Source organism: Sorex fumeus, unplaced genomic scaffold (genome assembly GCF_029834395.1).
Source record: "Sorex fumeus unplaced genomic scaffold, SorFum_2.1 ptg000099l, whole genome shotgun sequence".
Lineage (NCBI taxonomy): Eukaryota > Metazoa > Chordata > Mammalia > Eulipotyphla > Soricidae > Sorex > Sorex fumeus.
In genome coordinates, this window is record NW_026606156.1 from 7222113 (window position 1) to 7250079 (window position 27967).

General features: G+C 51.3%; 2 protein-coding genes across 2 annotated transcripts in view; one reads left to right on the forward strand and one right to left on the reverse strand.

The window, feature by feature from the left end:
- Positions 1 to 2392: 2392 nt before the first annotated feature.
- Positions 2393 to 11574, reverse strand: CUNH4orf33 (chromosome unknown C4orf33 homolog). Its single transcript, XM_056134540.1, has 6 exons — positions 11438 to 11574; positions 10389 to 10728; positions 7346 to 7406; positions 4563 to 4614; positions 4132 to 4331; positions 2393 to 3776 (listed from the first exon to the last, which is right to left on the reverse strand). The coding sequence occupies exons 2-6, from the start codon at positions 10567 to 10569 to the stop codon at positions 3683 to 3685; spliced, it is 588 nt and encodes a 195-aa protein (XP_055990515.1). The 5' UTR covers positions 10570 to 10728; positions 11438 to 11574; the 3' UTR covers positions 2393 to 3682.
- SCLT1 (sodium channel and clathrin linker 1) overlaps positions 11296 to 27967 on the forward strand; it is a 51666-nt gene continuing 34994 nt past the window's right edge. Inside the window, exons 1-8 of the mRNA XM_056134521.1 lie at positions 11296 to 11357; positions 11451 to 11591; positions 11707 to 11852; positions 11950 to 12147; positions 14787 to 14936; positions 16317 to 16384; positions 24910 to 24968; positions 25965 to 26034. Coding sequence (XP_055990496.1) covers positions 11296 to 11357; positions 11451 to 11591; positions 11707 to 11852; positions 11950 to 12147; positions 14787 to 14936; positions 16317 to 16384; positions 24910 to 24968; positions 25965 to 26034 — 894 coding nt within the window. The remainder of the gene's footprint in view (positions 11358 to 11450; positions 11592 to 11706; positions 11853 to 11949; positions 12148 to 14786; positions 14937 to 16316; positions 16385 to 24909; positions 24969 to 25964; positions 26035 to 27967) is intronic.

A 27967-nucleotide genomic window follows, 5' to 3' on the forward strand; every position in this document is an offset into this window, starting at 1 on the left:
GATCAGGCAAATTCAACTTTGCTTGTTATTGGTTTATACTTCACGAACCTTAGCGGGGGCGAGGGGAGATGCTGCATCTCACTGGTTACTAGAAGGTTCGTGACTATTCTCCATCCTCAGCTGTGCTCCTTTGTGTTGAAATGATACAGCTGGCCGAGCTGGCCAGAGCAGGCCCACACAGCACGAGAGGTGTCAGCTAGGAGTCGAGGCCACTCCTAAAAATTTGGCCAGACTGTTGCTCAATGAGTAAAAGGGTTTGCCTGCTCATGATGGTGTAAGTCTGAAAGTCTCTCCCAGAGCGGCCAATGCTGCTCCCGGCAGGTGTGGGTGCTGGCAATGGAGCAACCAGTGGGGTGGGGGGAGTCTTGGGTGCGACTCTGTTTGTCAGGTCCTTCCATCTGTTTGCTCATCACCCAGAAGGGATGTTGACGGATTTTTTTCTCTGAAGAGGGGGCAATGAGTTGACCAGGTTTGGGGACCTCTCATCTAAGCTTTTGGTTCTCAAGGAAGCTTTTTCTGCAGCTCTGAGTTTGCCAGCAGCCTAAGCACCCCAAGACTCTTAGGGCACCTTCTGTCAAAGCCAGCTCCGCTCCCTGGGCTCTTCTCTCAGTCCAGAGCCACTGGCAGCTAAGTCACACTTCATTAGCACCAACGAGTCTTCCATGGAGCAGCAGAAACTCGACGCTAATGCCGTTTCATTTACAACAGCACTTTATTAGCACATTCTGCATGGAGGGAAATTAGAAATCCCGGAATGTTCACCAGCTTGCACAGAGTCACACAACTCTATAATCATCATCCAGATCAAGATATGAGACACCCCAACTGCCCCAGTAATGCCCTTCTGCCCCTCTCCAGGCCACTTGAATGGCCTCCCCACCCCCACCCGAGAATCTGCCACTCTGGAGTCTAACTACTCTTCCCACCTGTGAGTGGCCTTCACACAATGGTGGTTGCTGAGTTTTGGATCTGGTTTATCCTGCCCCTGTGTCGCGTTCTTTAGTCTGCTCTTCTCTAGGAGGACGACTTCCCTCGCTGAGTCCAAACGTTTGTCCATTCTTTTAAGGTGGAGACACAATTGTTTCGTTCCAGGCAATGATGAATAAAGCTGCTAGGAGCATTCTTGTCCCCTGCATCGAGACGAGGAATGGACCACTGATCCCCAGGGGGCAGGTCTGCTCTGTTGGTTGATGCCAGCAAGCTGTCCATCCTGGCTGAACTTTGCGTTCCTGCCCAGAGCACAGGAGGGAGGACCCCACTACTCCAGGGTTTCACTCTGTGCCCTGTTACTATGCAACCACTTGTGAATCATTATTTAAGTCACCCAGAGAGATCTCCTGGTTAGAATCCTCTTCCCCGATGATGGTAATGGAGTAGACAGTCTTTCTCTACGCCCGCTGGTCGTTCTCCACTTTCCTCTGTGAAACATCTGCTCCAGTCTTTTTATTTTTAATTTTTATTAGTGAAACACCATGAGGTACAGTTGTAGACTTACACATTTTTGTGCTTGGGTTTCAGTTATACAATGATCCAGTAACCATCCCTCCACCAGTGCCCATTCTCCACCACCACTGATCCCAGTATCCCTCCCACCCCCCATATCCCCCATCCCACCCCGCCTCTGTGGCAGGGCATTCCCTTTTGTTCTCTCTCTCCTTTTGGGTGCTGTGGTTTGCAAAAGAGGCATTGAGTGGCAGTCATGTTCGGTCTATAGTCTACTTTCACCTCTGCTCCAGTCTTCGGCTGCCTAATTCCCCATCTTCGCCTTCTGATTTGTGTGTCTGATGGATTCTGGGCTAGTCCTCAACCAGGTGAGTGTATCTTGATTTTTTTTTTTAAATCAAACTGTGGTTTGCTTTTTCACTTCCTTAACATAGACTTAAGATGAGCAGAAACTTCTTAATTTTTATAAAATTCAGTGTATTTTTTTTTATTTTAGTGTTTGTATGTCCTATTTGCTGAGGTAGAGGCTATTAGTGGCAGGCAGTCCCCAGGGGCTATTTCTGGTTCCCTGCTCAGGGATTACTCCTGCTGGTGCTCAGGGGACCATGTGAGGTTCTAGGTCTGGAACTGCGGTCAGCTTCATGCAAAGAAAATGCCTTAATTCCGGTGCTATCTCCCCAGCCTGCTTCTTTTCTGTCCTATTTTAAAACAAACCATTATGTACTCCAGCTTGTGAAGGCTTTCCTCAGGAGCATGTGATTCACCTTCTCATTGAGTTGAATTCTTTTGATCGTTAGGGAGGAACCGAAGTTCTTTCCCACTGTTCTCCCTATGATTCCAATAGAATTTCTCAAAAGGTATATATGTTCCCACTCTGAAAAAAAAAAAAAAACAAAACAAAGTAAAAAAAATAACATTGGCATCTGTGTTCAGAATCTCTTGATGGCACACAGTTCTCTTCCTGATTTCTCTGTTTTATTCTGGTGATGCGTTGATACGCTCATTTCTATATCTGGCATATATAAATAGATTGTGACACTATCATCACTTCTGATGCCTACTAAGTTGAATCACTTGAAGTTGGCAGCACGAACCCTTCAACTTTACTCCTTTTTCGAGGTCCTTCGCATTCCCATACAAAATTTGACATGACTTGTCCATTTCCACCAGAACCTTGTGACATTTCTCATTGGGTTTGCACGGAGTCCCTTCCTGAATTTGAGACATGAATTGTGTTGTTTATTTTGTCCCGAGTGAATACATGTGCAGGGAGGAAATCCGGGCTGACGAGTTGCCAGGAACTCAGCCCTCTCCCCCTCCTCCTCAGAGACGGCTCCTCGTGTCTCCTCACTGACAGAGTCATAAGAGTGTCAGCTCACGCATCGATGCCATAATTAAGAGTGTCAGTTCAAGCATTGATGCAATCACTCAGGGAAGAGGGAAGGACAGGAGGCTGGAAGGGAGCAGCTGCTGGTTTTTCATCCCCAAAGCACTGTTTCAGAGAAGACCCAGAGAACACTGTGTCCACGTCTCGCAGCCTGAGTGTTGGGTACGCCCTTCCATCTGCAGAGGACGCTGAGATGTGTCACTTCTGCACCAAGGCCCTGCAGCGTCCAGTCCGCGGCTGACGGGAACAAGCCCTGGCAGGAGTCTTGAGGGTTGGTTTGCTGCACGCCGGCGCTGCAGTGGGTTCAGGCCACGGCAAGGGCCTGGGTGCAGCTGTGTTCGGGGAGCCTGGTGGGGGCGGGGGAGGGGGCTCCAGGCTCAGACCCGCACTGCAACACAACCCTGGAGAGTCCTGCTCCCCGCCTGTCTGACTGCTTCAGAACGAGGTGGAGACATCTGCACATCCTCCTTCCCGACAGAAATGTCATCGCTCACCTCTCAAGAAACCTGGGAATCAAGTTTTCGTACGCACCAGCGTTCTTCCTTCTCGGCATCCTTCTCAAGGGCCCTGACACTCTTCTGTGAAAGGACACTTGCAATCGATAGCAGGACCTGGAAGCAGCTCGAGTGTCCGAGAACAGATGACTAGATGAAGCCACGGGGGATGGGGGACCCCGGAGTCACCGGGCACGAGAACCAGGGGACTCAGAACTATCCTCACCTTATGACAGAAGCACTAACGAACGTCCTGCTTTCTCACCGGCTCGCACACTGCCTGGCTAGAGTGGCCCAGGAGGACAGGCTGTGGCCAGGCCTCCTGGCGAGGGGCAGGGAGGGGCAACGACGTGGACATCTACACCGCAGGCCACAGGTCTGATTCCGGTTGCTTCCACTCTTCCCCGAGCAGCGCGTTAAAACTGAGAGGCTGGAAGTACTCCAGGCGGTGGCTGGGTGCAGAGACAAGGGGGGGGGAAGCACCGTGAGAAGTATCTCCCTGAGGGGGGGCAGGTCTCCATGGTAACCCCACAGGCCGAACTTCCAGGACCACCACCCCGGGGCTCAGGCCCGGCAAAGAGAAGGCCCGAAACCACAGTGGCCCTTAGCACTCGGACTGACTCCAGGCCCCCCTGTCGGGCACAGCCGGCCACCGAGATCTTCCTGTCGCAGCTGGCCCCACCCCACCTGCCACCATCGTGGTGGGGCCCATCCCTGGGGTCCCACAGGCCACCACCAGGCAGGTGCCCATGATGTCCGGAGGGAGGTGCCCGTGGCCCCCCAAGGACGCCCCTCGCAGCCACTCACAAGTCGGCCGTCTGTCCCGGTCGCACGTCCTGCTGAGGCACCGGGTACAGCGCCTCGTAGCGCCTGTCAGCCGCCGACCCGTGGATGGCAAAGGCATTGAACTTGCTCACGCCGGAGGGAAAGTAGCTCCAGGGAAGATGAGCTCTGCCTTCCCAGGCCGTCTCCCGCCTGGACACGTGGAAGGACAGAGGGAGGCTCTGCTGCGCACAGGAGCAGAACACGGAAACTCAGATCACACCTAAGCAGGGTGTGCACGTGCGCGCCTGTGGGTGCAACCTGTGCCCTAGGCGTGTCCCGTGTGGGCGCCACAGCGTGTGTCTGTGTGTATGCGTATGCATGCGTGACTGTGTTGACAGGCATCGGAGTAGAGAGGCGTCTGTGTGTGCATGCGTGCGCGGGCCTTCGAGGATCTGACGCAGGGTTTCACTTACCTTCCACACGTCCCTTCTTCCAGAGAGGAGAAGCACCAGATGCTGCCCGTGACTGTCGAGGGAAAGAGCTTCCTGAGCCTCTGTGAGGGGCAGACGCCCTGTCCCAGCTGCTCCTCCTTGCTGCACGGCGCGTGCCGGTCACTAAGCTTCATCCCACCAGGACCACCCCCAGGGTGGGGGGGGAGTGGCCAGGGGTCCCCATTGCCCAGCATGGCAGTTGGTACCCGGGCTTTCAGGTCCTGAGGTGTGTGTGTGTATGTGTGGGTGTGTTTGTGAGTCTCCATGTGTGAGTGTATGAGCTATGTGCATGAGTTGTGTGAGCATGTGTGAATCTGTGTGAGTTGCGTGTCCCGGTGTGAGTGTGTGAGCGTGTGAATTGTGTGTATGTGTGAATGTGAGCGTGTGAGTTGGGTGTCTCTGTTTGCGAGAGTTGTGTGAGTGTGTGTGCAGCCCTCTGCAGCGTTCAGACAAGGAGTCCCGGCCCCTGAGCAACACTGGGTGCAGGCCTGGGCTCCCAGCAGTGCTGGGGTGACCTGGGGCCCCCCCGCAGGACCCAAGCAGCACCCCATCCTCAAGCCCTCATGCTGGATCCACGGCCAGGTGGGCTGAGAACCACGAGGGGCCCCAAAACCTACCTCCTTGGGAGACCCAGGAAGCAACCTCAAAGCAAGCCTCTCAAAACTCATTCCCAAAGCCAGTATTTTTATACACAATGGTGGCTGTGTGATTTCTTAATTAAAGAAAATCAAATTCTCCTGTCTTGTACTCTGAAAAAGCCATTATTTGGTGAAAAGAAGTGGCTGTTTTCATCTCGGATCATTAACACAAAGGATGCAATTCCGAGGGCTGCGGGCTGCGAGTTGAGTTCTGGACTTCCAGATCAGCCACAATCTGTGCGCCAGAGTTTTCCCGCCCACTGCCAAGGGGCTGGGAAAATTCCCCGGGCTTTTCAGTAAAACAATGTGGCACATTAATTGAAAGCTTATGCAAAAGAGAACATGATTACTCTTCTGAAAAAATGTAAGTGTAAATGGCCAGACTTCCCAAATTACAGTTGGCGAGAAAGCAAAGTGTGAGGAAAGAACGGGATGGCTAAAATCCCGCCAAATAAGTGGCTCCGCATTTCTGCCCAGCCTACAAAGGGACAGACCCGCGGATACAAGATGCTAAGAGGGACTTAAGTGTCACTGTCAATAAACAGGGCAGTGAAAAACGTTATTATTCAGTATTTTACAATTTTAAGTGGTGTTATATTTAGATGGGAGGTAGATATAAACCCACATTTTCAAGCCTACAGACAAAGAAAGCGTGCCAACACGGTGAAAAGGACGCCACAGGGCAAGTTCCACATGGAGAGTGTTCGGGTTGTGATATTTTTTTTTTTTTGGCTTTTTGGGTCACACCTGGTGATGCACAGGGGTTACTCCTGGTTGATGCGCTCAGGAATTACTCCTGGCGGTGCTCAGGGGACCGAATGGGATGCTGGGAATCAAGCCCGGGTCGACCTCGTCGTGCAAGGCAAACGCCCTCCCCGATGTGCTATTGCTCCAGCCCCGGGTTGTGATATTTTAGTGAGTCCAAGAAAACTCAGGTAGGAATCAGTCTTCACTAGTCTTTGCCCCAATGCTGTGTGCAAAACAACACAGGATGTGCTCAATAAATAAATGGTAAAGGAAAAATACATGAACACATAATCATCACATATGAACTTATTTAAAGTTTAATCTGGCCATTCGAAAATTCCCCTAAAGGAAACACGCTCAAAAACTCCCTCAATTTATCACTATGTCTTTATGTCTGAATAGTTAATACGTGATACAAATTCTAGAGAAAGCAAGAGTTTCTGCTTTGTAATTTTTCATTATTCAAAAATAGTTTCTTCTCTGGAAAGAAAGATGGTGGCCACACGGGAGCCTTGTGGACAGCAGGTATGAGCCGGGGGTGTTGGGGCGACTAAAACCTCATGGGAAGGGGGGCGTTCCGGCCCGTCCTTCACGCCCTACCAAGGTCACCAGTTGCCCCCCCACAAGAGGCTCTCCGGCACGGCCATGACTCCAGAGCACAGAAACCAATCTCTTAATTATCTGACTTTTAGTAGAAATACTTCCAGGGTTAATAAGTAAAATAGCAGAAATCCAAAACCGCACGGCCGCGATAGCAGCCGAACAACAACATTTAATTCTTGAACCCAGCTGTAGAAAGCAAATCATTTCACAATGCTTTTTCAGCATGTCTGATTTGGGATTGGGGGGGGGGAGGGGGGTGGCAGTAAACTCTAAATGATAATGGTGCATCTTTTATCGAAACAATGAATCTAGTCAAAGTAGATAGAGTGTTAACTAGAACTCATCTGCCTCACAGGCATTGGGAGGGGTGGGAGGTGGGGTTCTATTGGGCTTCATGGTAAAAAATAAGTATTGGTAAAGGGAAAGGTGTTTGATATTTGCATGACTGAGACCTAAACCTGAAAGCTTTGTAACTTTTCCCACAGTGATTCAATAAATAAATAAATTATAAAAAAATAGTTCCTTCAAAGTTTTAGAATAACCAATTACCGTGGTAAAATGAAATTAATTTCAATATAGAATTTTCGAATATTTACAACATATATTTTAAACACATTTTAAATCATACATTTTCTCAAAATAATTAATAATTGTATATAACTCACATTAATTCAAGTTAGGATCCCTCTAAAATTAGAGTTTAATCATATGATATACTTAAATAATAATTTATTCAAATTGTGTAGGAATGAGTTAGAAAAAATACTTTATACTTACGGACAAAGCTCAACTTCTAAATACTGTTCAGTCAGGTCATTCAAGAAAAATGCTTCCACAACTTTGGAAACAGAGATATAGTATATTAAGAAGTTTGAAATGTTTTGTTTATTCCTTAAAAATATAAAATAAATTCTACATTTTTTAATTAAAACACCATGATTCACAAAGTTGTTCGTAATACAGTTGTTTCAGGCATTTAGGGTTCCAACACCACTGGGGGGACCTTTCCTCCTCCAGGGTCCCCAGTTTCCCTCCCAAGCCCACCTGCCCCCTTAGACACGTAACTGATTTACTTTATCTTTCTTGCTCCAACAAAACGTAAAGAAATGGCAAATAGGACGATCAGAAAATAAATCAGTAAGAGCCAGTGTGTGATTGCTATCTGTTTATCTAACTCCAACACTCTCCAGTAGTAAAAGGGACAAAGAAAATAAATTAGACACGGCCTGGAAGGGAAAATATACAGGAAACTCATCATCATTAATTATCTCCCATGCCAGTCTCTCATAAATTGAGAAGACTAATAAAAGTGCGTGCTTGTGAGGCTGTAGAGAAATCCACATTCCGCATCACTTGCGGGGCCTTTGTTCTCAGGGAGCAATCAGCAACCAGGAAAATAAGCTCACTGGGGCAGCAACCAAAAAGGAGAAAAGATCTGAGTCAGTGTTCCTCAAACTCACAACTGCAAGAGCCTAACACACTCTCTCTCTTCCTCTCTCCCCCTCCCTCCCCTTCTCTCTCCCACTCTCTCTCTCTCTACCCCTCTGTCTCTCTCCCTCTGTCTCTCCCACTCTGTCTCTACCTCTCTCTCTCTCCCTCTCTCTCCGTCTCTCTCTCCCTCTCTGTCTCTCTCCCTCTCTGTCTCTCCCTCTCTGTCTCTCCCACTCTCTCTCCCTCTGTCTCCCTCTCTGTCTCTCACTCTCTGTCTCTCCCTCTCTCTGTGTGTGTCTCTCTCTCTCTCCCTCTCTGTCTGTGTTTCTCTCTCTGTCTCTCTCCCTCTCTGTCTTTCTCTCTCTCCCTCTCTGTCTCCCCCAACACCCATGGGTGTCCACATACGTATACACACACTGATTTGTCCTCTTTCTCTGGAGAAACCCTCCATCTTATTCCTTCATCACCTTACAAACATTTTTGCAGCCGCTTTGTATTAAACACTCTACCAGACTCTGGGATCACCTTGATTAGTTCGCAAGCTAATAAGACACATAGTGGAAAAGTGGTGCACATGTCAGCGTGGACAGACGTTGGGGGCGTTGGAGGAGAAAGGGCAGAGCCTCTCAGCCCTCGGGCTCAGGGAGTGCTGGGGACCAAGGCTCCTGTTGGCCTTGTCAGGTCAGGGATGGGGTGGTCAGAGATGCATCTCCATGACAGAGCACATGCAGTTCTATCTTGCTAGACAAAACTCAACAGAGGAAGAAGTGAGGCCTCAGATAGAATAAGGGGCTGGATCACGGTAAGCAGTAGATCGGGATCACATCAAGAAGGGCGAACCTATCCTTCTAAGAAGACTTTTAAGGGGGGATGAGCGTGGGAGGGATCCTGGGATCCATGGTGGTGGAAAATGGGCACTGGTGGAAGGATGGGTATTTGATCATTATATAATTAAAACCCAAGCACAAACATTTGTAAGTCTACAACTGTACCTCATGATGTTTCACTAATAAAAATTAATTTAAAAAAAATTTTAAAAAAGACTTTTAACTGGCCAAGTGATAGAGGCAGTACAGCAGGGAGGGCACTTGCCTTGCAGATGGCCAACCCTGGTTCAATCCGCATCACCAAAGCCTGCCAGGAGTGACCCCTGAGCACAAAGTCAGAAGCCCTGAGCATCGCCAGATGTTGCCCCCCCCAAAACAAACAAACAAATGAAAGAAAAAAGAAAGACAATCTTTTATTTTAGAGAGGCCAGACTGGCTCCCAAATGAAAGATGAACTTCGGGGCTAAAAGACTCTTTGGGGGACTCAGTGCAGTGAAAGACGGTGAAGGGGGAGCTGGCAGGGACGGGGGCGTGGGTGCTGATGCTGAAATCAAGAAAAGCTGAGGAGCCCAGCAACCCTCTAGAGAGGGAGCGAGGGGCGGGGGGGGGGCCAGATGGAGCACTCCGCCTGGGAAATGGGTGTTACGCGGCCACAAGCGAGCGGAAGGCCCGCCTGGCGGGTCCCGGATCGGCGGAAGTCGCTGCCCTGCCGGGAAAACAGACGGCCGCCCTGAACATGGTAACAGGCCACGGCAGCAATGTTCCCGGCAGCTGAGATCCGGAAGTCCCTCAGGTGTCCAGACCAGTCACTGGATTAAGAAACCAGAGTCCACTGGCACAATGGGACACTCCTCGATTATGGAAAAGACAGAACCTGTGGTCCACCACAGTGCAGGAGCTGGAGGCATCGAGCTGCCAGCCAGCAGGACAGCTGCAGCCACAGAATGATGGCTCAGATGCGGGCATCACTGAGCACCCACAGAATGATCGCTCAGACATGGGCATCATGGAGCAAAGCAGGGGACAACAATGGCCAAAGATGACAGGACCTGAGAACTGGTCTACAGAGCTGGTCTGGGGTGCAGAGGGAGATTGGGGAGGGGGTCCCGAAGGGTGTGATGAGAGGAAGAAGACAGTGGTGCAGGGCGTGGGTTGGAGAGCTGCACACATCAATGGTACTGCAAACCACAGTGCTCTGATATTTTTTTAAAAAGACATTTCATCAGATAAAACCCAGGTTCTAGTCTCAGCTTCCCATAAGGTCCCCCAAGCACCGCCAGGAGTAATCTTTGAGTGCCGGCCAGGAGCAAGTCCTGAGCATCGCTGGGTATGGTCCAAATACCAAAAAAGGGTTGGGGGAGGGGAGGAGTAAGAGAAACAAAGGACAAAGCACGGGATCTAAGCATCTGGGCCGTGTCTGCCCTGGCCCAGGGTCGGCTGGAGTCTGACCAGCAATGGGGAAAAGACTTGCAGGAGACGTGTGCAGGGCCCCGCCGGCAGCCTGTTGTCACGGGCGGGGAGGGGGTGGGGTGCTGGACCTGCAATGACACGCGTCCACTCACCTTCATAGTCCCACAGTCCACTGAAGGGCTGCCCCGGGGCTCCAGTGGGGGCAGGAGGGTCGTTGAAGAGCGGGGCAGTGACCTCCAGCACCACCCCTGCACTCTGGGGGTGCAGCCGCACGCAGGCCGGCTCATGCGTCACGGGGAGGCCGTCCCACGTGTGTGCGATTCTAAACTCCATGTGGGACCCGGCGCTGCGACCCTGTGCCAGGGAGTGACTGGCTGCGGAGGGACGGCTGGCAGTGAGGCTGAACACGGCTCTGCAAGTCGGCGGTGGGGGCCACAGGAACCCCAAGCAAAGGAGGTGCCCGGTCCTGCAGCTTCAAGTCCTGGATGCCTCCTGGGAGAGAAGAGCAGTTAAGTCCACTTCAAAGATCACGCTGTTAGGCAATAAAATGTCGGGATCCCTGAGCGCCCTGGGGACTGGATAATCCCTATCTTATCTTTACGTTTGCTCTAGAAAGCATTTGACTTGGCAGAACGCCTGGCAATGCCTGTTGGTTTGGTTTGAGCTGGAACCCGTTTCTGCAGCCCCCGGCCTTCCCGGGACTGGGTCTGACTTCCTGAGCCCTTGCATCTGGGATATTCCCAGTATTAGATGGTCCCCCCACACCACCACCACCACCACGTGGCTCCTTCTTTCAGGTCCAGGAATAGCAGCTGCTGCCGCTGAACCTTCGAACCAGCCGAAGTCCGCTGCATCGGAGCAATATTTGCATTTTTACAACCTTCAGTGACAAGCTTGTTCTTGGCTGAAACAGCCAAGCACGTTGTGCAAAAAACGGATGCCTAAGCCCGGGCCCTGGACTTCAGCAGCGGGGGGGACCTGCCAGGGGCAGAGGGGAAGGAGGAAGAGGCTGCTGGGGTCCTGGTAGGGCAGAGGGGAAGGAGGAAGAGGCTGCTGGAAATGCCGGTTAAGCGGACCCTGGCCGGGCAGGTGAGCGCACAGGCCGGGGCGGGGCGCAGCAGGTGAGCGCACAAGCCCGGGCTGGGACCCGAACCGGGCAGCGGCCGCGCTCCCTCCAGCCGCTCCTGGGACTGTCCCTCACCGGCTCCTTCCAGATGCTTCTTAGAGGTCAGCAGAACCTGGACCCCTCCCCTGGGCAGGCCCCTGCTGAGGCTCGAGAAGGCGGCCGTCCAGGCTGCCCACGCCCGCCGCGGATTCCGCAGCGCCCGGCGCTGCGCTTCCCACCCGGGAAGGACGTAGGCGGGGAGGGGCAGGCGCGGAGGGCCAGCGGGCAGCGGACCCACAGCAGGACCAAGTCCCGGCTCCCCCGGGCGCCGAAATCTTCCCGGTTCGGTCCGGTTGGGTCCGCAGCGCGCTTCCCCTTTTGGAGCCCCCGGCCCCGCCCTCGCGGCTGCGGCAGGCCCCGCCCGACTGCCCGGGTGCCGAGCTCCGAGTGGACGCGCCTGGACGCGGCGGGGGACGCCCCAGGCCCGGGTCCTCCCAGGGGCCAGTGGCGAGTGCGCAGGGCCAGGCCGGGCACCAAAACGCACGGTTAGCGCGCAGCAGGCCTTCGCGCGCGCACTGGCGCAGGCCAGAGGCGTCCACTCTGCCCAGCTGTCTGCGGCCCCAGCCGCGCCAATGCTGACCCCCCGCTGACCTTCGCTTTCTGTGCACTCGTCACACTTGGGCAGCTCGTGACCATCAACCGGACGCTGGGTCGTGACGCTCTTCCTGACCCTTGGGAGCACAAACCACAAAGGCACGCCCTGGAGGTGGACAGCCTGGTCAGCTTGGCCCCTCTTCCTGACCGCTGTCAGCTTTGCTCAGTCCCTTCTCCCTCCTTCAGTACTTTTCACTCCACATCTCAGGGACTTAGGGTTTCTAAGCCAGTTTCCATAGAAATTCATGACATATGCAAAAAACTTTAAGCATCTCCAGGATGGGTAATCATTGACAGCTCCAAATAACAAAATGACTCTATTACATTTTTATTGCATCTGGGATTCAATTCTGCAAGAGGTCTGTCACCGCAGCCAAACCCCAAACGGCTGCAGAGCGCGTGTGTTGGGGTGAGGCCATCCTGTCTGTACCCCCGTCTGCGGGATAATTCACGGGTGTGGTGTACGAGAAGACACTTCCAAGGAAAGCAGGAAGCTAAACTGTATGAAATTGCAGTAAGCCGGCAATTTCTGTAGTTCAGCCTACATGTATTCTGCTTATAATGAACTTCTGGAAAAGAGTGTTTGTGTTTGTTTTACCCCGTCGGTTTTGTTTTATAAAAAGGACCTTATGGCAGGATAATGAAATGAGGAGTTGTACTTCAGTGGGTAGTTTCTGATGCATGAGATGGGTATGTTCTAGAACTCCGCCATCCAAGTACTTAGTAACACTGTACCAGACACTCAAAATGAAGGTGTTTGTGTCAGCTACTACAATTACCAAAACAAGAGACACAGTTAGAAAGAGAGTTCCCAGTTCCAGGCCATAATGGTAAAATAAATGATGAAGACTTTTTAAAGGTGGCATCTAGCCATACCAGTACTAACTAGTTCTGACCCCAGCTTAAACTTCTAACCTTGCATTCTTCGTGATGCTGGTAGTACTGAATGCTCAATGTCAACTTCCTAAAGAAACGAATATTTTCAAGGGTTTTCTTGATTGTAGATTTGCTCGAGTGGGCCCAGTAACTGCTCCATTGGAGACTTTGTTGTTAGAAACGTATCAAATGTGGAAGCAGGAAGCAGTGGCTAGATAATGGCTAAGCACAAACTGTGCCATTTTCTCTACCCTTCTCATTCCTTGTAGTCAACTACAGGAAACATCCCCTCCATGAGCAGTCTTGAAGGCTCCCAGCCATTCTCTTCTGCTGACCCCCGCTGTGTTCTGGGCTTGCTAGCAGGGGGTCTAGGGACAAACCCAAAGGGATCTGATGGTGACCTGGGAGCATGAACCCTAAGGGAACATCTGCTGGGGCAGGAGAGTCAGGCTGCAACAAACAGAAGGGAAGTCCTAAGGAGAAACACTTTAAGGGTCAGCAGAATCATGGGTTTTCTATCTTAACGATGAAAAAGATTTTGTGAAGGTTCATTATTCCACGAGTAAAATCTTGTAGCCAGCAAGACCACCCCCAACCGAATCTTCAACCAAAGTGTTATTTCGCATTGATCCTGGATAGCTGGAGGGTTAGGCAGTGGAGCAGAATTAACTCCAGTGTGAGAGGGAGGGACGCAGGGAGGGAGGGAGGGAGGGAGGAAGGAAGGAAGGAAGGAAGGAAGGAAGGAAGGAAGGAAGGAAGGAAGGAAGGAAGGAAGGGAGGGAGGGAAAAAGAGAAAAAGAAAGAAAGAAAGAAAGAAAGAAAGAAAGAAAGAAAGAAAGAAGAGGAAGGAAGGAAGGAATGAGGGAGGAAGGAAAGAAGGAAGGAAGGAAAGAAGGAAGGAAGGAAAAGGAAAGAAAAAGAGAAAGAAAGAAAGAGAAAAGAAAGAAAAAGGAAGAAGAGAAAGAAAGGAGAGAGAGAGAAAGAGAGAAAGAAAGAGAGAAAAAAAAGAAAAAGGATGAAGAGAAAGAGAGAAAGAAAGGAAGGAAGAGAGAGGGAAGAAAGGAAGGAAGGAAAAGGAAAGAGAAAAAGAGAGAAAGAAAGAGAGGAAGAAAGAAAGAAGGAAGGAAAGGAAGGAAGGAAAGAGAAAGAAAGAGAGAAAAAAAGAAAAAGGATGAAGAGAAAGAGAGAAAGAAAGGAAGGAAAAAGAGAGGGAAGAAAGGAAGGAAAAGGAAAGAGAAAAAGAGAGAAAGAAAGGAAGGAAGGAAGGAAGGAAGGGAGGGAGGGAGGGAGGGAAAAAGAGAGAAAGAAAGAAAGAAAGAAAGAAAGAAAGAGAAAAAGAGAAAGAAAGAAAGAAAGAGAAAGGAGAGGAAGGAAGGAAGGAGGGAGGAAGGAAAGAAGGAAGGAAGGAAAAGGAAAGAAAGAGAAAAGAAAGAAAAAGGAAGACGAGAAAGAAAGGAGAGAGAAAGAGAAAGAGAGAAAGAAAGAGAGAAAAAAAGAAAAAGGATGAAGAGAAAGAGAGAAAGAAAGGAAGGAAGAGAGAGGGAAGAAAGGAAGGAAGGAAAAGGAAAGAGAAAAAGAGAGGAAGGAAGGAAGGAAGGAAGGAAGGAAGGAAGGAAGGAAGGAAGGAAGGAAGGAAGGGAGGAAGGGAGGAGAGAGAAAAAGAAGACAAGCCCGGGAACCTTCAGGCCAGACAGACCGGGCTTCTTCGCCGGACGCGCGCGGGCCAGGGCTGGGGGGCTCCCAGGCTCGCAGCGCGGCCCCGCCCGGGGGAACCTCAGGCTGGCGCGCAGGCTCCGCCCTCCCGCGCGCTCCCGCCCGCGACTCGGGGGCGTGGCCGGGAACCCCGGGCGGAAGCGGCGCCGGGCCCCGCCCCTCGCCGGCCCCGCCCCGGCTTCCGCCCGTGGCCCCGCCCCAGGGCCGCTCGGCCAATGGCGCTCGGGGCCCGCGGAAGCGGCGGCGGCGGCGGCGGCGGGGGCGTCTCCAGGCAGCGGCGCGGGCTCCGCGTTCAAAGTGGCGGCGGGCGGCGCGATGGACGCGGGCGCGGTGGACGCGCGGCGGGAGCCGGGTAAGGGCGGGGGGCTGTGCGCGGGGCGGGCGGCCGGGTCGGCGCGGGACGGGGTCGGGCTCGTTGCACCGGCTCGAGGGAGCCGCCGGGACCGGGAGCGCGCGGCCGGCAGGTGCGGGGCCGGGCAGGGCGGGGTGCAGGTAAGATGCGGGCTGCAGGTAAGGCGCGGGGTGCAGGTAAGGCGCAGAGTGCAGGTAAGGCGCGGGGTGCAGGTAAGACGCGGGGTGCAGTAAGGTGCGGGGTGCAGTAAGGCGCGGGGTGCAGGTAAGGCGCAGAGTGCAGGTAAGGCGCGGGGTGCAGGTAAGGCGCGGGGTGCAGTAAGGTGCGGGGTGCAGTAAGGCGCGGGGTGCAGTAAGGCGCGGGGTGCAGGTAAGGTGAGGGGTGCAGGTAAGGTGCGGGGTGCAGGTAAGGTGCGGGGTGCAGTAAGGTGCGGGGTGCAGGTAAAGTGAGGGGTGCAGGTAAGGTGCGGGGTGCAGTAAGGTGCGGGGTGCAGGTAAGGTGCGGGGTGCAGTAAGGTGCAGGGTGCAGTAAGGTGCGGGGTGCAGGTAAGGTGCGGGGTGCAGTAAGGTGCGGGGTGCAGTAAGGTGCGGGGTACAGTAAGGTGCGGGATGCAGTAAGGTGCGGGGCGCGGACAAAGTGCGGGCGCGGGCAAGGTGCGGGGCGCCGGAGGATGCGGGCGCGGGCAAGATGCAGGTCACGGGGCGCAGGTAAGGTGCGGGGCGCGGACAGGTGCGGGATGCACTAAGGTGAGGGGCTTGGACAAAGAGCTGGACGCGGGCAGTTCGGGGTGCGGGCAGGCGCGGGGCCGGGCAGGTGCGGAGTCGGAAGGAGGAGCCCGCATTTGGAGCTGAGCAGTGGTCGGGCTCGGCCCTCCTGTGGCCACCGGGACCGCCCGCCCCGGGCTCCTGTGCGCGGCTCGCGGGGCCACGGGGGTCTGCCGGAGTCTGCCGGGTGCGCGTGGAGCCGGGGCGCAGGGCCGGCCCCAGGGCTGCGCACGGAGCCGGAGCCTTCGGGGTGCTCTGGCCGCCTGCCCCGGGGCCGAGCCGGCGGGCGGGGGGGCCTGGGACAGGACGTGGGCGGGGTCGCTCCGGGAAGATTCGTCCCCTCCCGGGCTGTCCTTCCCACCTGCAGCGGGTCCTTGGCCAGCACACCCTGAAGCTTCGGGTCCTTGCACAGCCCGTCACCCACTCCCGGTCCCTGGGGAGAGAGAGGGTGGTGGCCAGGCCAACGGGGCACCCCCGGGGCTGCCCAGCCCTGCAAAGGGCTGCTCGTCCCTGCAGCTGGCTGGCTGCTTGTATTTGGAAACTCATTGCTGTGTTTGTCAGATAGTGAAAACCCTGACCTGAGGGGCCTGCGGATTGGTTTTTCTCTTTGTTTCAGAACCACAGCCGCACGAAGTTCTTAGGCGGGATCTCATGGAAAATGCTACCCACTGTCCAAAAATCCAGGTATGGAAATTAACATCTGACAAACTAGGTTCAGATTTGGTTGGACCTCTACCGGCATGAAGGTAAGTGCAAAATAGGATTTATTAGGACTAGTCACATGGGAAGTTGCCTGTAACAGCACTTTGAAATTTTGCATACGCCCTTGGTTGGTATTAGAAAGCTTGTTTTTAGGCAATGATTACAAATTCTTTGTCCACACATATTGTGTATCCCCCTTTTTCTCAGAATTGTAGCTTGAATGTTATGTCTGGTAACTTTCCTAAGAGAATAGTTCAACGAGTGGGCAAACCAGAGTGTGTGTCTTTGGAAGTAGCGAACAAATATAGTCCAAGATACCAGATTAGGTAGCACTGTCCTCCCATTGTTCATCAATTTGCTCGAGCGGGCACCAGTTATGTCTTCATTGTGAGACTTGTTGTTACTGTTTTTGGCATATCGAATACGCCACAGGGAGCTTGCCAGGCTTTGCTGTGCGGGCAGGATACTCTCGGTAGCTTGCCGGGCTCTAGGAGAGGGATGGAGGAATCGAACCTGGGTCGGCCACGTGCAAGGCAAACACCCTACCCGCTGTGCTATCGCTCCAGCCCCACCAGATTTAGGTAGAAACCTAAAACGTGTCCTAGGAGGAACAGGGTATGGTACCGTGGGCCTTCTTAGAAAGAACAGTAGGATGAAGGATGGGGTGATGTGTCAGGCAAAGGATCCCAACATCAGGAAAGTTTAAAAATGTTCTCTGCGGGGAGGGGGGAATCACCTGGAAACGAAGGGAAGGTGAGTGGAATAATTCCAAAAGTGTGAATCCAGGGAAGGCAGGAGTCATCCTGGAAGGGCAAGTGCACTATTCAGTGACCTACACCTGCACCTCCCGTCCAGCATTCTCTGTCCCGCAGTCCCTCAAGTGCATGCCTGTGCTGGGACTAAGATGCCAGCACTCGGCCCGTGTCCGCATACTGGACATGCAGGCGGCTCCAGTGTCGTACACGGGAAGCCTGGGATTGCGGTTCCCATCGTCCTGGCAGTGCTAGCAGTGGACGTTTCCCTGGAAGGAGAGGCTATGAGAGCCCAGTCCTTCCCGAGGGTGGGTCAGCCTCTAGGAGCAAAGGGCACAGACCCGTCTTCTCTGAGAAGACATAAGTGTTACTATGCTGTACCCCTCAAAAATGTGAACAGTACAAAGCACTGGCCAGCCTGTCCTGGATTGTCTTCCAAAAGATGAAGGAAGGGAATGGCGCTCGTTGCTTATTTGTCAGGAATAACCGATTAAAGACGGAGGCAAAAATCCAACGTTCAGAACTCTCGGTAGAACACGTAACAGTGCCCGTTTGTACAGTGTGCTGTCACCGACGCCTCCAGAAGGCCACCTCGAATCAGAACCAGCAGGAATGAACAGAGAGAGAGAAGGACAGAGGCAGATTTGGGGGATGGAGCACAGGGGTTGACCCTGAGGGAAACTGAAGCACTGTTGGTGGGAAGGTGGGAGATGTGCGTTGGAGAAGCAGAGACAGGTGTTGGAGCATGTTTTGACCGAGACTCCATTGTGAACAGCTCTATTACTCTGTCATGGTGATTCTTTTTTTTTTTTTAAGTCTTCAAAAATGAATTTCAAAAATTGAAGTTTCACTGTCTAGTGGCAAGGAATTGCCAAACCTGTGTTTTCGTGTTCACACATTTTTCTTACGTTTTGATTTATACATAGAATCGTAGCTTTATAAAAACTTGCTATTGATTTCTATTTCCATGGCAATGACTATTAGATTATAGTCGCGGTCTAGTACACTCAGGTTGTACTAGTTTCTTTTGAATATCATATTTATGGGAGGCATCACACCAGGGGCTACCTGGTAGAAAGATCTGTAAAATAAAGTTGCTGTCCCATGGAAATGTAAAAGAGATGAGACAGAATCCCAAATAGCTATATAACGGGCATATTATTTCCATCTTATGAACCTAGAAACCCTGTGTGGGAAAAGAAATGGAGCCGTAGAACCTGAGGGTGTCAGATGTCCTCCGAGTGCCGAAGTAGCCAGGGTAGGAAACCCAGGGGCCTCACGAGGGGCGGGAGGTGTGATGAGGAAGGGAGCCATTTGGGGGGAGAAGGAGACTGGAGACCATCCGCTGCATGTGAGGTCTTCAGAGAAGCAATGGGGAAGCATTAGGCAGCTTCCACGCTCTGCAGCCTGGGAAGGGCTAGGGTCAGAATTTGGACTGGATTTAATAATTTGCTCAGTTTCTTCAGAAGAATTTTGTATTTTGAATAGCCTGAAAGGGGCTGGAGGGTAGGGTGTTTGCCTTGCATGCGCCAACCTGGGTTCGATTCCCAGAATCCCATATGGTCCCCTGAGCACCGCCAGGAATAATTCCTAAGTGTATGAGCCAGGAATAACCCTTGTGCATCACCGGGGTATGACCCAAAAAGCAAATGAATAAATAAATAAATTGCCTGAAAGCAATTATTTCTCGCTTCTTCACCCATTGTAAGGTATCGTGTTAGACTCAGGGATTAGGATCGTTCGCGGATGGTGCCCCGCCGTCATGATGTGGATTGAAGGGAAAAGAACTATTGCAGGAACTTAGAATCCATGGGTGTGAGGCCAGTGAGAGGTTGAATCTTTATTTTGCAAAACATGACCCGTCCTCAGCCATCAGTCATAGCATTGATAGTTTGCTTTTATTGTGCTTCTATAGAATCTCGAAAGAAATTTGAGAAATAATATTTTTCAACTTCAAAGTAATTAGTTGCTCCAGAAAGCTCTTTGACTGGTGGTTGAACAGTGGAAAACTGAACTATCACTTCTCTCTTACCTCATTGCCCACCCCGTGTTCCGGCCGCCCCTGCTCCACCCCGGGCCCTTCCTTCCCTGTGCCCAGGACTCGGCCCCCGCAGACCGAGGCACTGCTGATGCGCTGGCTCTGCGCCTCCCGTCTCCTCTCTGGGCCTTTCCAGCCACCGGGTCCCTATCGAGGGCCCGCTGGAGCCACAAGCATCCTTGGGTTTTGCCTTTGCAGAACTGACTTTTCTCACGCTGCTGAAGGGCCTGTCAGAGGTGCCTTGGTTAACCAATGGTTTTCTGCATTTAAAAAAATTTTTTTTAATGTAGAGCTAAGATTAAGAGTTTTTGATGTTTTAGGAGTTACGCCAAACGTTTTTTATATATCAGTCCTATTTTTTTTTATGTAGGAGTACTGCTATTTATTCAGCCACTGATTAGCTGAATGAATTGTGTGTGAACGAACTCCACCTTACTTTTTTTTTTTTCATTTTTTATAATTTTATTTATTGAATCACCGTGAGAGCAGTTACAAAGCTTTTGGGTCTAAGTCTCGGTCATACAATGAAACACCCGTACCTTCAACAGTGCCCATTCTCCACCACCCAAAACCCCAGCATACCCCCATCCCACACCCTCCCCCTGCCTGTGGGGCAGATGATTTCCACATTACTCTCTCTCTACTTTGATCACATTCAATATTTTGATACCAGGCCCACCATTATTATTTGAGATTTACCCCAACACTCAGATCTGCTGAAAAGGCAACAGTAGACAATTTGTGTCCTATTGCTGGTTATGAATAACATATGATGTTGCGTGGCTGCAGTAGGGCCATGTGATTTTGAAATTCCGAAATTTTAACACTTAAATCTGGAGGGATTTCTGCCAAAAGCCTCTGGGCTTCTAGATTTGTTTCTGAGTCTCTGGGATCGTGGCCGTTAAGCAGCTTGATCAGGAGCCAGAGATGCTGTTCGTGGGCGATGACTTGGGGTCTCGTTGGGGTGGGGAGGACAGGCCCAGCTCCTCCCCCATCCCGTGAGGCCCAAAATGTCTTGTCACTGCAGGCCCAGACCTGACTGTCCAGTGGCCTCTGGAGGATGACGGCCACTGAGCCGCCAAGGGGGAGCAAGCAGAGGGACAACACCCTTTTTCCCCTGGGGTGGCCCGGCGACAGTAACCTGCTGCGGGCTCCGGACGCATTTCTGCCAAAAGCCGCTGGGTTTTGAGATTTGTTTCTGAGTCTCTGGGTATGAGTCCTATTTTTAAGAAACCTTTCAGACATATTAAATAACAGTATCCTCGTATCACTAGAAGAGTATAAGAGCTTGCCTGTGCCGCCATTCTCAGCTGTGTCCCTGCTCTCCTGTTTGTCAGGTGTTCTGGGTCTTTCAAGGAAATAAAATCTCGTAGAAGGGTGAGTCTGTGCGCCTCTTCCCTCACTGTGTGCCCGCCCCGGTCTGACTGCCCACCATCAAGAGTCCTTGTCAACACTAGCTTGTCAACACTACATATGCTCGGAGCCAGAATAATTTTATTATTTGACAAGTTTCAAAACTTAATTGATGGCACACAGTGTGTAAGTTTTTGCAACTGTGCCCTCTTTACTCAACCTTATTTTGTTCTGTTTTGTCTTGGGGCCACACCCGGCAGTGCTGGGGATGCTACTGGCAGGGCTTGGGGAACCGACCGTACAGGGTGCTGGAGGTCGAACCCAGGCCGGCTGCGTGCAAGGCAGATGCCCTTCCCGCTGGACTGTCTCTCCAGCCCATCAGCCTCCTTTCCTAAGTTGCAGTAGGTTGTGCACTAGGTTGTGCAGCAGCGGGTTGTGCACAGTGATCCCTGTTAGCCGCATTGTTACTGTAACCCGGTTCCTTTACCCATTGTATTAAAGAGCACTTCGGTTTGGTCTAGTGCTTTCATTCATTACAATGTTCTTAAACACCTTTTTTCTTTTTCTTTTTGGGTCACACCCGGCAATGCTCAGGGGCTCCTCCTGGCTCTGCACTCAGGAATCACTCCTGGCAGTGCTCGGGGGGCCCTATGGGATGCTGGGAATCGAACCCGGGTCGGCCGCGTGCAAGGCAAACGCCCTACCTGCTGTGCTATGACTCTAGCCCCTTAAGCGTGTTTTTGACTATGTTTTCATTCCACCCCTGAGGGTTTCCCTGAGGTGGCATACTCCAGAAGTTGGCCTGTTCTCCTCTTCAAGTTCGCTAGAAATCGCCAGAGAGCTGTGTGAGGTGGAGGCGCTCTTGGTTCCGGTTCCCCGGGGAGGAGGAGGCGCCGTGGGGAGCGTTGGCGTGACTGTCGCAGCGTTGCCAGGCTCTGGCCTTTGCCAGCACGGCTGCTGTAAACGACACCTCACCCTTGTTGTGTTTGTGTTTCGCTCCCTGTTCAGGAGGTCACGTTTGTTTTATTTGTCCATGCTCTTGGATTCTCTATTCTGCGTTTTGCTTGTGAGTACACACAGAAAGCTTTTGATTTGTGACTTCTCACTCACCTTGTTTATAACTTTGTTGTAGCGATGTTTGATGTTGGTGGCGTCCCCGGGACCAGGGCCTGACCATTGTGCCCCAAGAAGTCCTTCCCGCTGGGTCCATGCTGCCTGTTTCCCTCTCGATGAACAGTGCCAGGCTCCAGCATCCCCTGGGCAGTTGGTACCTCACCACTGCCAACACCCATTTTCCGTTTTAAAAAAGTAAACACGGGGCTGGAGAGACAGCACAGCGGGTAGGGCATTTGCCTTGCACGCAACCAACCCAGGTTCGATCCCCGGCATCCCATATGGTCCCCTGAGCACCGCCAGGAGTAACTCCTGAGTGCAGAGCCAGGAGTAACCTCTGTGCATCGCCGGGTGTGACCCCAAAAGCAAAAAAAAAAAAAAGTAAACCCAACGTCTGTACTCAGGCGGGTATGTAGAGAAATGAGAACTTGAATGAACTTATTTTAAGATACAATATAGGAAGTTGTATTCACGCGGAGACCCAGAGCACCTTCTTCCATGATAGACCAAACTGGAAACAACCCCGCTGCCCTTCAGTGGACGAGTGGTCAAACTGGATGTGCTTTCCATGTCATAATCTAGCAATAAAAAAGAATTATTAATATATGCAACAGTTGTCTACGAGATCATGCTGAATAGGGGGAAAGCCAGTCCTAGAAGGTTTTATACTTGGTACTTGATTGATTCCATGTCTGTGACATTCCCAAATGACAGAAGTTATAAAACTAGAGAACACCATGGTTTCCAGGGTGAGGGTGTGGCTGTCACAGGAGGTGATATGGGGTCCTTGGACCAGGCAGTTGTGTGTTAATCAATCGTCTCCACTGTGATGCTGTTACGATCTTGGTGCAAAGGAAAGTGGTCTTCATGTCAACTGAACAGCCTTCAAATTGATTAAGCTGATTAGTCTTCACATCAATTCCCGAAACACCCACTAGGAAACCGCGCAAAAGACGTGGCTGGCACTTTGCAAAAGTGTATGAAAAGAAAAAGTATTCGACTTCGTTTCCAGATAAGGACCAACCCAAACCAAGCGAGACACTGCTCCGTGCCCACCGCTCACACAAAAGGCTTCATTCCAGGGTTGGCAGGACGCCAGCAGCATTTGTCCTGCCTGTGGACGCGTAAACGGGCACAATCTCTTTAGAAGATGGCCCAGTCCCTGTTCAAACTGAGTGCAGCCCGGGAGTCAGCGGTCTTCTCCCCAGGGTGCATTCTGCAGAAAGAACAGCGCTGTTCGCAAGAGCCAAAGACTGAGAAAACGTCCACGTGGCAGCAGAAGGCTTCTGAACATGCAGCATGCTCGCAAAGACAGAAGAAACGAACCCAAAATCACGAGAATGAATCCCACAAACCAGCCATTTATAGCAAAGGTCCTTTATGATCCCCCTCCTATAAATCCCCGGAGTGGACAGTGCTGCTCCCTGGTGCTAGACGGCTGGAGGATGGACAGGGACAGGGGAGAGCATGGGGAGGGTTCTCCCGGAAGCTGCGTCGGAGAGAGTCTGCCGGCTGGCCCACAGAGCAGAGGAGGCAGCCCGCTCCTGGGCCTCTAGTACTGCCCGCCCAACCCCGGGGCTCTAGTACTGCTGCCCCCCCCCCCCCCCCCCCGGGCCTCTGGCCTCTGTCCTGACTGAGCAAGCGTGTTTTCTGACCTTCAGCTCATTTTCAGTGAAGTGATTGCAACAGTTTGTGTTTCTTTTGCGTATGGGTTCTGCCTTTTATTATTATGGGATCTGAGCATTTTCTTCTTATTGTGGGTTATTTAGGAAAGCTGTCTCTTAAGTTATGGGACATATCTGGCCTTATATTTGCTAGATTATGTGTAGACTTTTCTAGGTAAATGATCGGATTGTTTTTTAACCTAATACCATTTCTACCCACCCACTTTCCCTGAACAAGTCGCATTGACTAGAAATTCTAATACACATTCAAGTGTGGCTGTGTTGGTGAGAATCTTGTACTGTTACAGAATTTGAAGCAGTACTTTAGGTGTTTTCTAATGTCCCATCATAAAGAAGAGAGTCGGGGGCCTGGAGCCATAGTACGGCAGGTAGGGGCTCACCTTGCATGCGACGGGCCCTGCATGTGTTCCCCTGAGCTCCCCAGGAGTGATTCCTGAGCTCAGAGCCACTAGTAAATCCTGAGTACCTCCAGGTGTGGGGGAGAAAAAAAGAATATAGTTGGCGTAGACTTCTATAGGTATATTCTTTATCAAATTGTTGGTTGTAGAGCTGGATTGTTTAATGCAAGAAACCATACCTTTAACAGTATTATAAACTACAGTGCCTGAAACAAAAGATGTTTTTTCTGAAGACAGTACTTATTATTTCTTAGCCAGAAATCTTAGAAACAATAAGGAAGTTTGACAAGGGGGGCAGAGTGCTAGTCCAGAGGTTAGAGCATTTGCCTTGCGTGCAGCCGACCCGGGTTTGATCCCCAGCACCCCACATAGCCCCCCAAGCCCACCAGCAGTGTTTCCTGAGCACAGAGCCAGGAATAAGCCCTGAGAACTGCCAGGTTTGCCCCCCAAGAAAAAAATTTTTTATAAAATTTGATAATTAATATGTGTGTTAGGGCTGGAGCGATAGCACAGCGGTAGGGCGTTCGCCTTACAAGCGGCCAACATGGCCGACCCGAGTTCGATTCCTCCGCCCCTCTCGGAGAGCCCGGCAAGCTACCGAGAGTATTCGATATGCCAGACACAGTAACAACAAAGTCTCCAATGGAGACGTTACTGGGCCCGCTCGAGCAAATCGACGATCAACGGGAGGGCCTTTACCTTTTTACCTTACCTTAATATATGTGTTAGAGGGCTGGAGAGATAGCACAGCGGTAGGGCGTTTGCCTTGCGCACAGCCAGCCTGGCTGAAACGGGTTCGATTCCTCCGCCCCTCTCAGAGAGCCCAGCAAGCTACTGAGAGTGTCTCACCCGCACGGCAAAGCCTGTCAAACTACCCGTGATGTATTTGATATACCAAACACAGTAACAACAAGTCTTACAACAGAGACATTACTGGGCCCGCTTGAGAAAACCAGTGAACAACAGGAGAACAGTGACAGTGATGTGTGTTAGAATTTACCAGACTCACTTTTAACACCAATTGAGATGCTAAGTTTTTCTTTTATAAATGACATTATAGACTTGTGTGTGTTTATAAAATGTGTAGTTGCATTTAATTTTAAACTGCTGCCTGTTTTGGCTAGAATGATGGGAAAGAACATTTTAAGATGCAATGTTTCTGTTCCAGAAAGCGGTCTTCAAAGGTGATGGAGCTGACACGTTAGAAATCTCAATGACTGACCAGAGGTGAGGGGATCGCTGGAAAATAGTATTTTCGTAATTATTGTTAAAGTCTGCCTGTTCGTGGCCCCGTGTGCATAGGTGTTCTCTGTCTGGAGGAATCGTCCTCGTTATTGCACTGTGTCTGGAAAGACTTTGCCTGTCTCCACGGCGGCCTCAGGGCTGCCAGTGTGCAGTGGACATGCCCAGACATCCCCCTCATCCCATGAGGCACAGGCCCACCCACAACATAGACCCCACAGGCCAGGCTATCCCCGCGCTGAGGCTGCGAACACTTGGTTTTGGAGAAGGGAATGCTGATTCCTCGGGCCAACACAACCTTCAGGCTGCTGTGCAATTTGTTTCCCTTCGTGTCTGGCAAACTCCCCGTGACGTATTCAGTATGTGCCAAGCACCGTAACAACAAGTCTCAAAATGGAGACGTTACTGGGCCCACTGGAGCAAATCAGTGAACAGCGGGAGGATGGTGGCAGTGACAGTGTCTGTTAAACAGAATGCGCCCAATTTTTTTTAAAATTTTTATTTATTTTTTTATTTTGAATACCCATCCCTCCACCAGTGCCCATTTCCCACCAACACGGATCCCAGTATCCCTCCCACCCCCCCATCTCCCCCATCCCACCCTGCCTCTGTGGCAGGGCATTCCCTTTTGTTCTCTCTCTCCTATTGGGTGTTGTGGTTTGTATAAGAGTTAAGCCTGATTTTCAGGGAGAAACGTTGGATAATTTACTTTCCATTGATCACTTTGTATATAAGGAGATGTCGCGTGGCCGCATAAAAGTCCTGGTTCCTGCATGCCCGAGCTATGCTTGTAGGGGCTCATGGTCACCGGGGTTCCATCTGGAGAAGGTGAATGTGGCACCTACCCCATCTGGGACTTCCCGGTGATCTCGGCTCTGTTTGGGACCGGGAGCTCTGGAGCCTCTCAGCGGCCTTTTTTCTCTGGTCCTGTGTGCTGTAAGATGCGCCCGGTTTTTATTGTGGTTTTCTTTTTTCTCTTAGTTTTGCTCCTCTTGTTGCTGAATATGAAAACTATCAACGAGAGCTAACTATGCAGCTGCAGTATCACCAGGTATAAAATCATAATTTCCAAAGCCGTCATCATATTTTTATTAATAGAAAAAGAAAAAGTGAGTTATATATTTAGCTGTAGCCATTCAGTTCTTGGTCGGGGTGTGTGTGTGTGTGTGTGTTTGTGTGAGCTATTTTAGCTCTTTTGTCTCGTCTGTCCTTGCTCTTCTGTCTGGCAGAGCCATCTCTTAATTATTGTTTGTTTACATCCTATTTTCCCCTGGAAAAATCCCAGACCATCTCACGTCCTTTTAGAAGGTTTTTATTGTGTTTATTCGACGTCAGCAGGTTTCCCCTCTAACTTCCAATAGTGTGTCTGTTGGGTTCTAGATGCCGTTGGTCTGCCCTGGACTTGAGCTGTAGTGGTTCTTCTGAAACCGCTCGGCCTGAGGTTTCCGGAGTGTGGGAGTTGGCAGAAAAGTGGGTGTCTGTGCAGTAGTGTCGGGGCAACAAGTGAAGGAAGACTGAGGGGCGTCAGGGAAGGACTTGTGGAGACGGCCCCCTGGCCGCTCCCCTCCACGTGGGGTGGGAAAGAGAAACCATCTCTCCCTCTCTCCTCATCCTTCACAGCAGAAAAAGGCCTCCCTCCCCTACCCAAACCTTCCTCCACCTGAGTCAGCGCTCAGTTTTTGCTGCTCAAATACGTGCCAGGCAGAGTTGGAGGAGATGATGGAGGTAGCTGCTTAGTGGTCTCCTATTCACTGATCGGTGAGTGCTGTGTCTCTTGACCAAAGGAAGGATGCCTTCCATCTTCTGGAACTAAAGTTTGGCTCTTCATTGCATTGGGAGTTTCTCATGCTCTCATTTCCGAGGTTAATTCTCTAATAAGAGGGGCTGGAGCGATAGCACAGCGGGTAGGGCGTCTGCCTTGCACGCAGCCAACATGACCGACCCAAGTTCGACTCCTCCGCCCCTCTCGGAGAGCCCGGCAAACTACCGAGAGTATTCGATATGCCAGACACAGTAACAACAAAGTCTCCAATGGAGATGTTACTGGGCCCGCTCGAGCAAATCAATGAACAACGGGAGGACCATGAGCACTTCTGTCAACCCACATTTCAAAGACAAGCATTTCTTTTCACTGCTGTTTTGATTTGGTAATACACCGTTTCCTAGAGTACTCCTAGGTGTACTCGTTTAAAGCCTGTGGTCATTTGCAACAGCGGTGATAACGTCTTTTAACTTGTCAATTGACAGAGAACAACAGAAAGCTCTCCTTTGCACAAAGGGCATTTTGCTTCCTTTTTCGGTTTAGGGAAAGTAGAGTTTCTACCGAATTCTTTCTCTCAGAATTGCTATGAGGTTTGATATAAAATGGAATAGTTATCTTGAAATTAAACTTGTTATGATTTATCTGATTCAGGTATCTCCTTAATCATCCATTGTGATAGATATTTAATGGTTGGCATTTTTGCAACTTTTTTTTTAATTGTCACATGTAATTTGCTGGGGAAATGCAGTGAGCAGTTGGTTTTGTTTGATTGTTATTTGTATTTTGGCTTTTTGAGTCACACCTGGCAATACTCAGGGATTACTCCTGGCTGTGCTCGGGGGACCATATGGGATGCTGGGAATAGAATCCCAGTTAGCCGTGTGCAAGGCAAACGCCCTCCCCGCTATACTATCACTCTGACCACCGAGTCTCTCCCTGTGCCTGGAGGACTGTTTGCTCCTCGCTTGACCTCAGGGACGGCAGGACCCCGGGAAGCTGCCCCCGTGTCCAGCTGGAGTCAGAGTCCACGGCTTCCTGCATCCTCCCACAAGGGCCTGGAACGTCGCCCACGCCACGGCCTTTGCCAGCTTCTCCCCGGGCCTGACCGCACCAGGACGAAAAGTGGGCTTGCCCAGTCCCGGTTCCCGGGCACATCCTGCGGCCTCCTGCCCTTCACGCCCCTCACTCTGCCCGCGCTCCTGCTGGCACCCTCACCACTTCC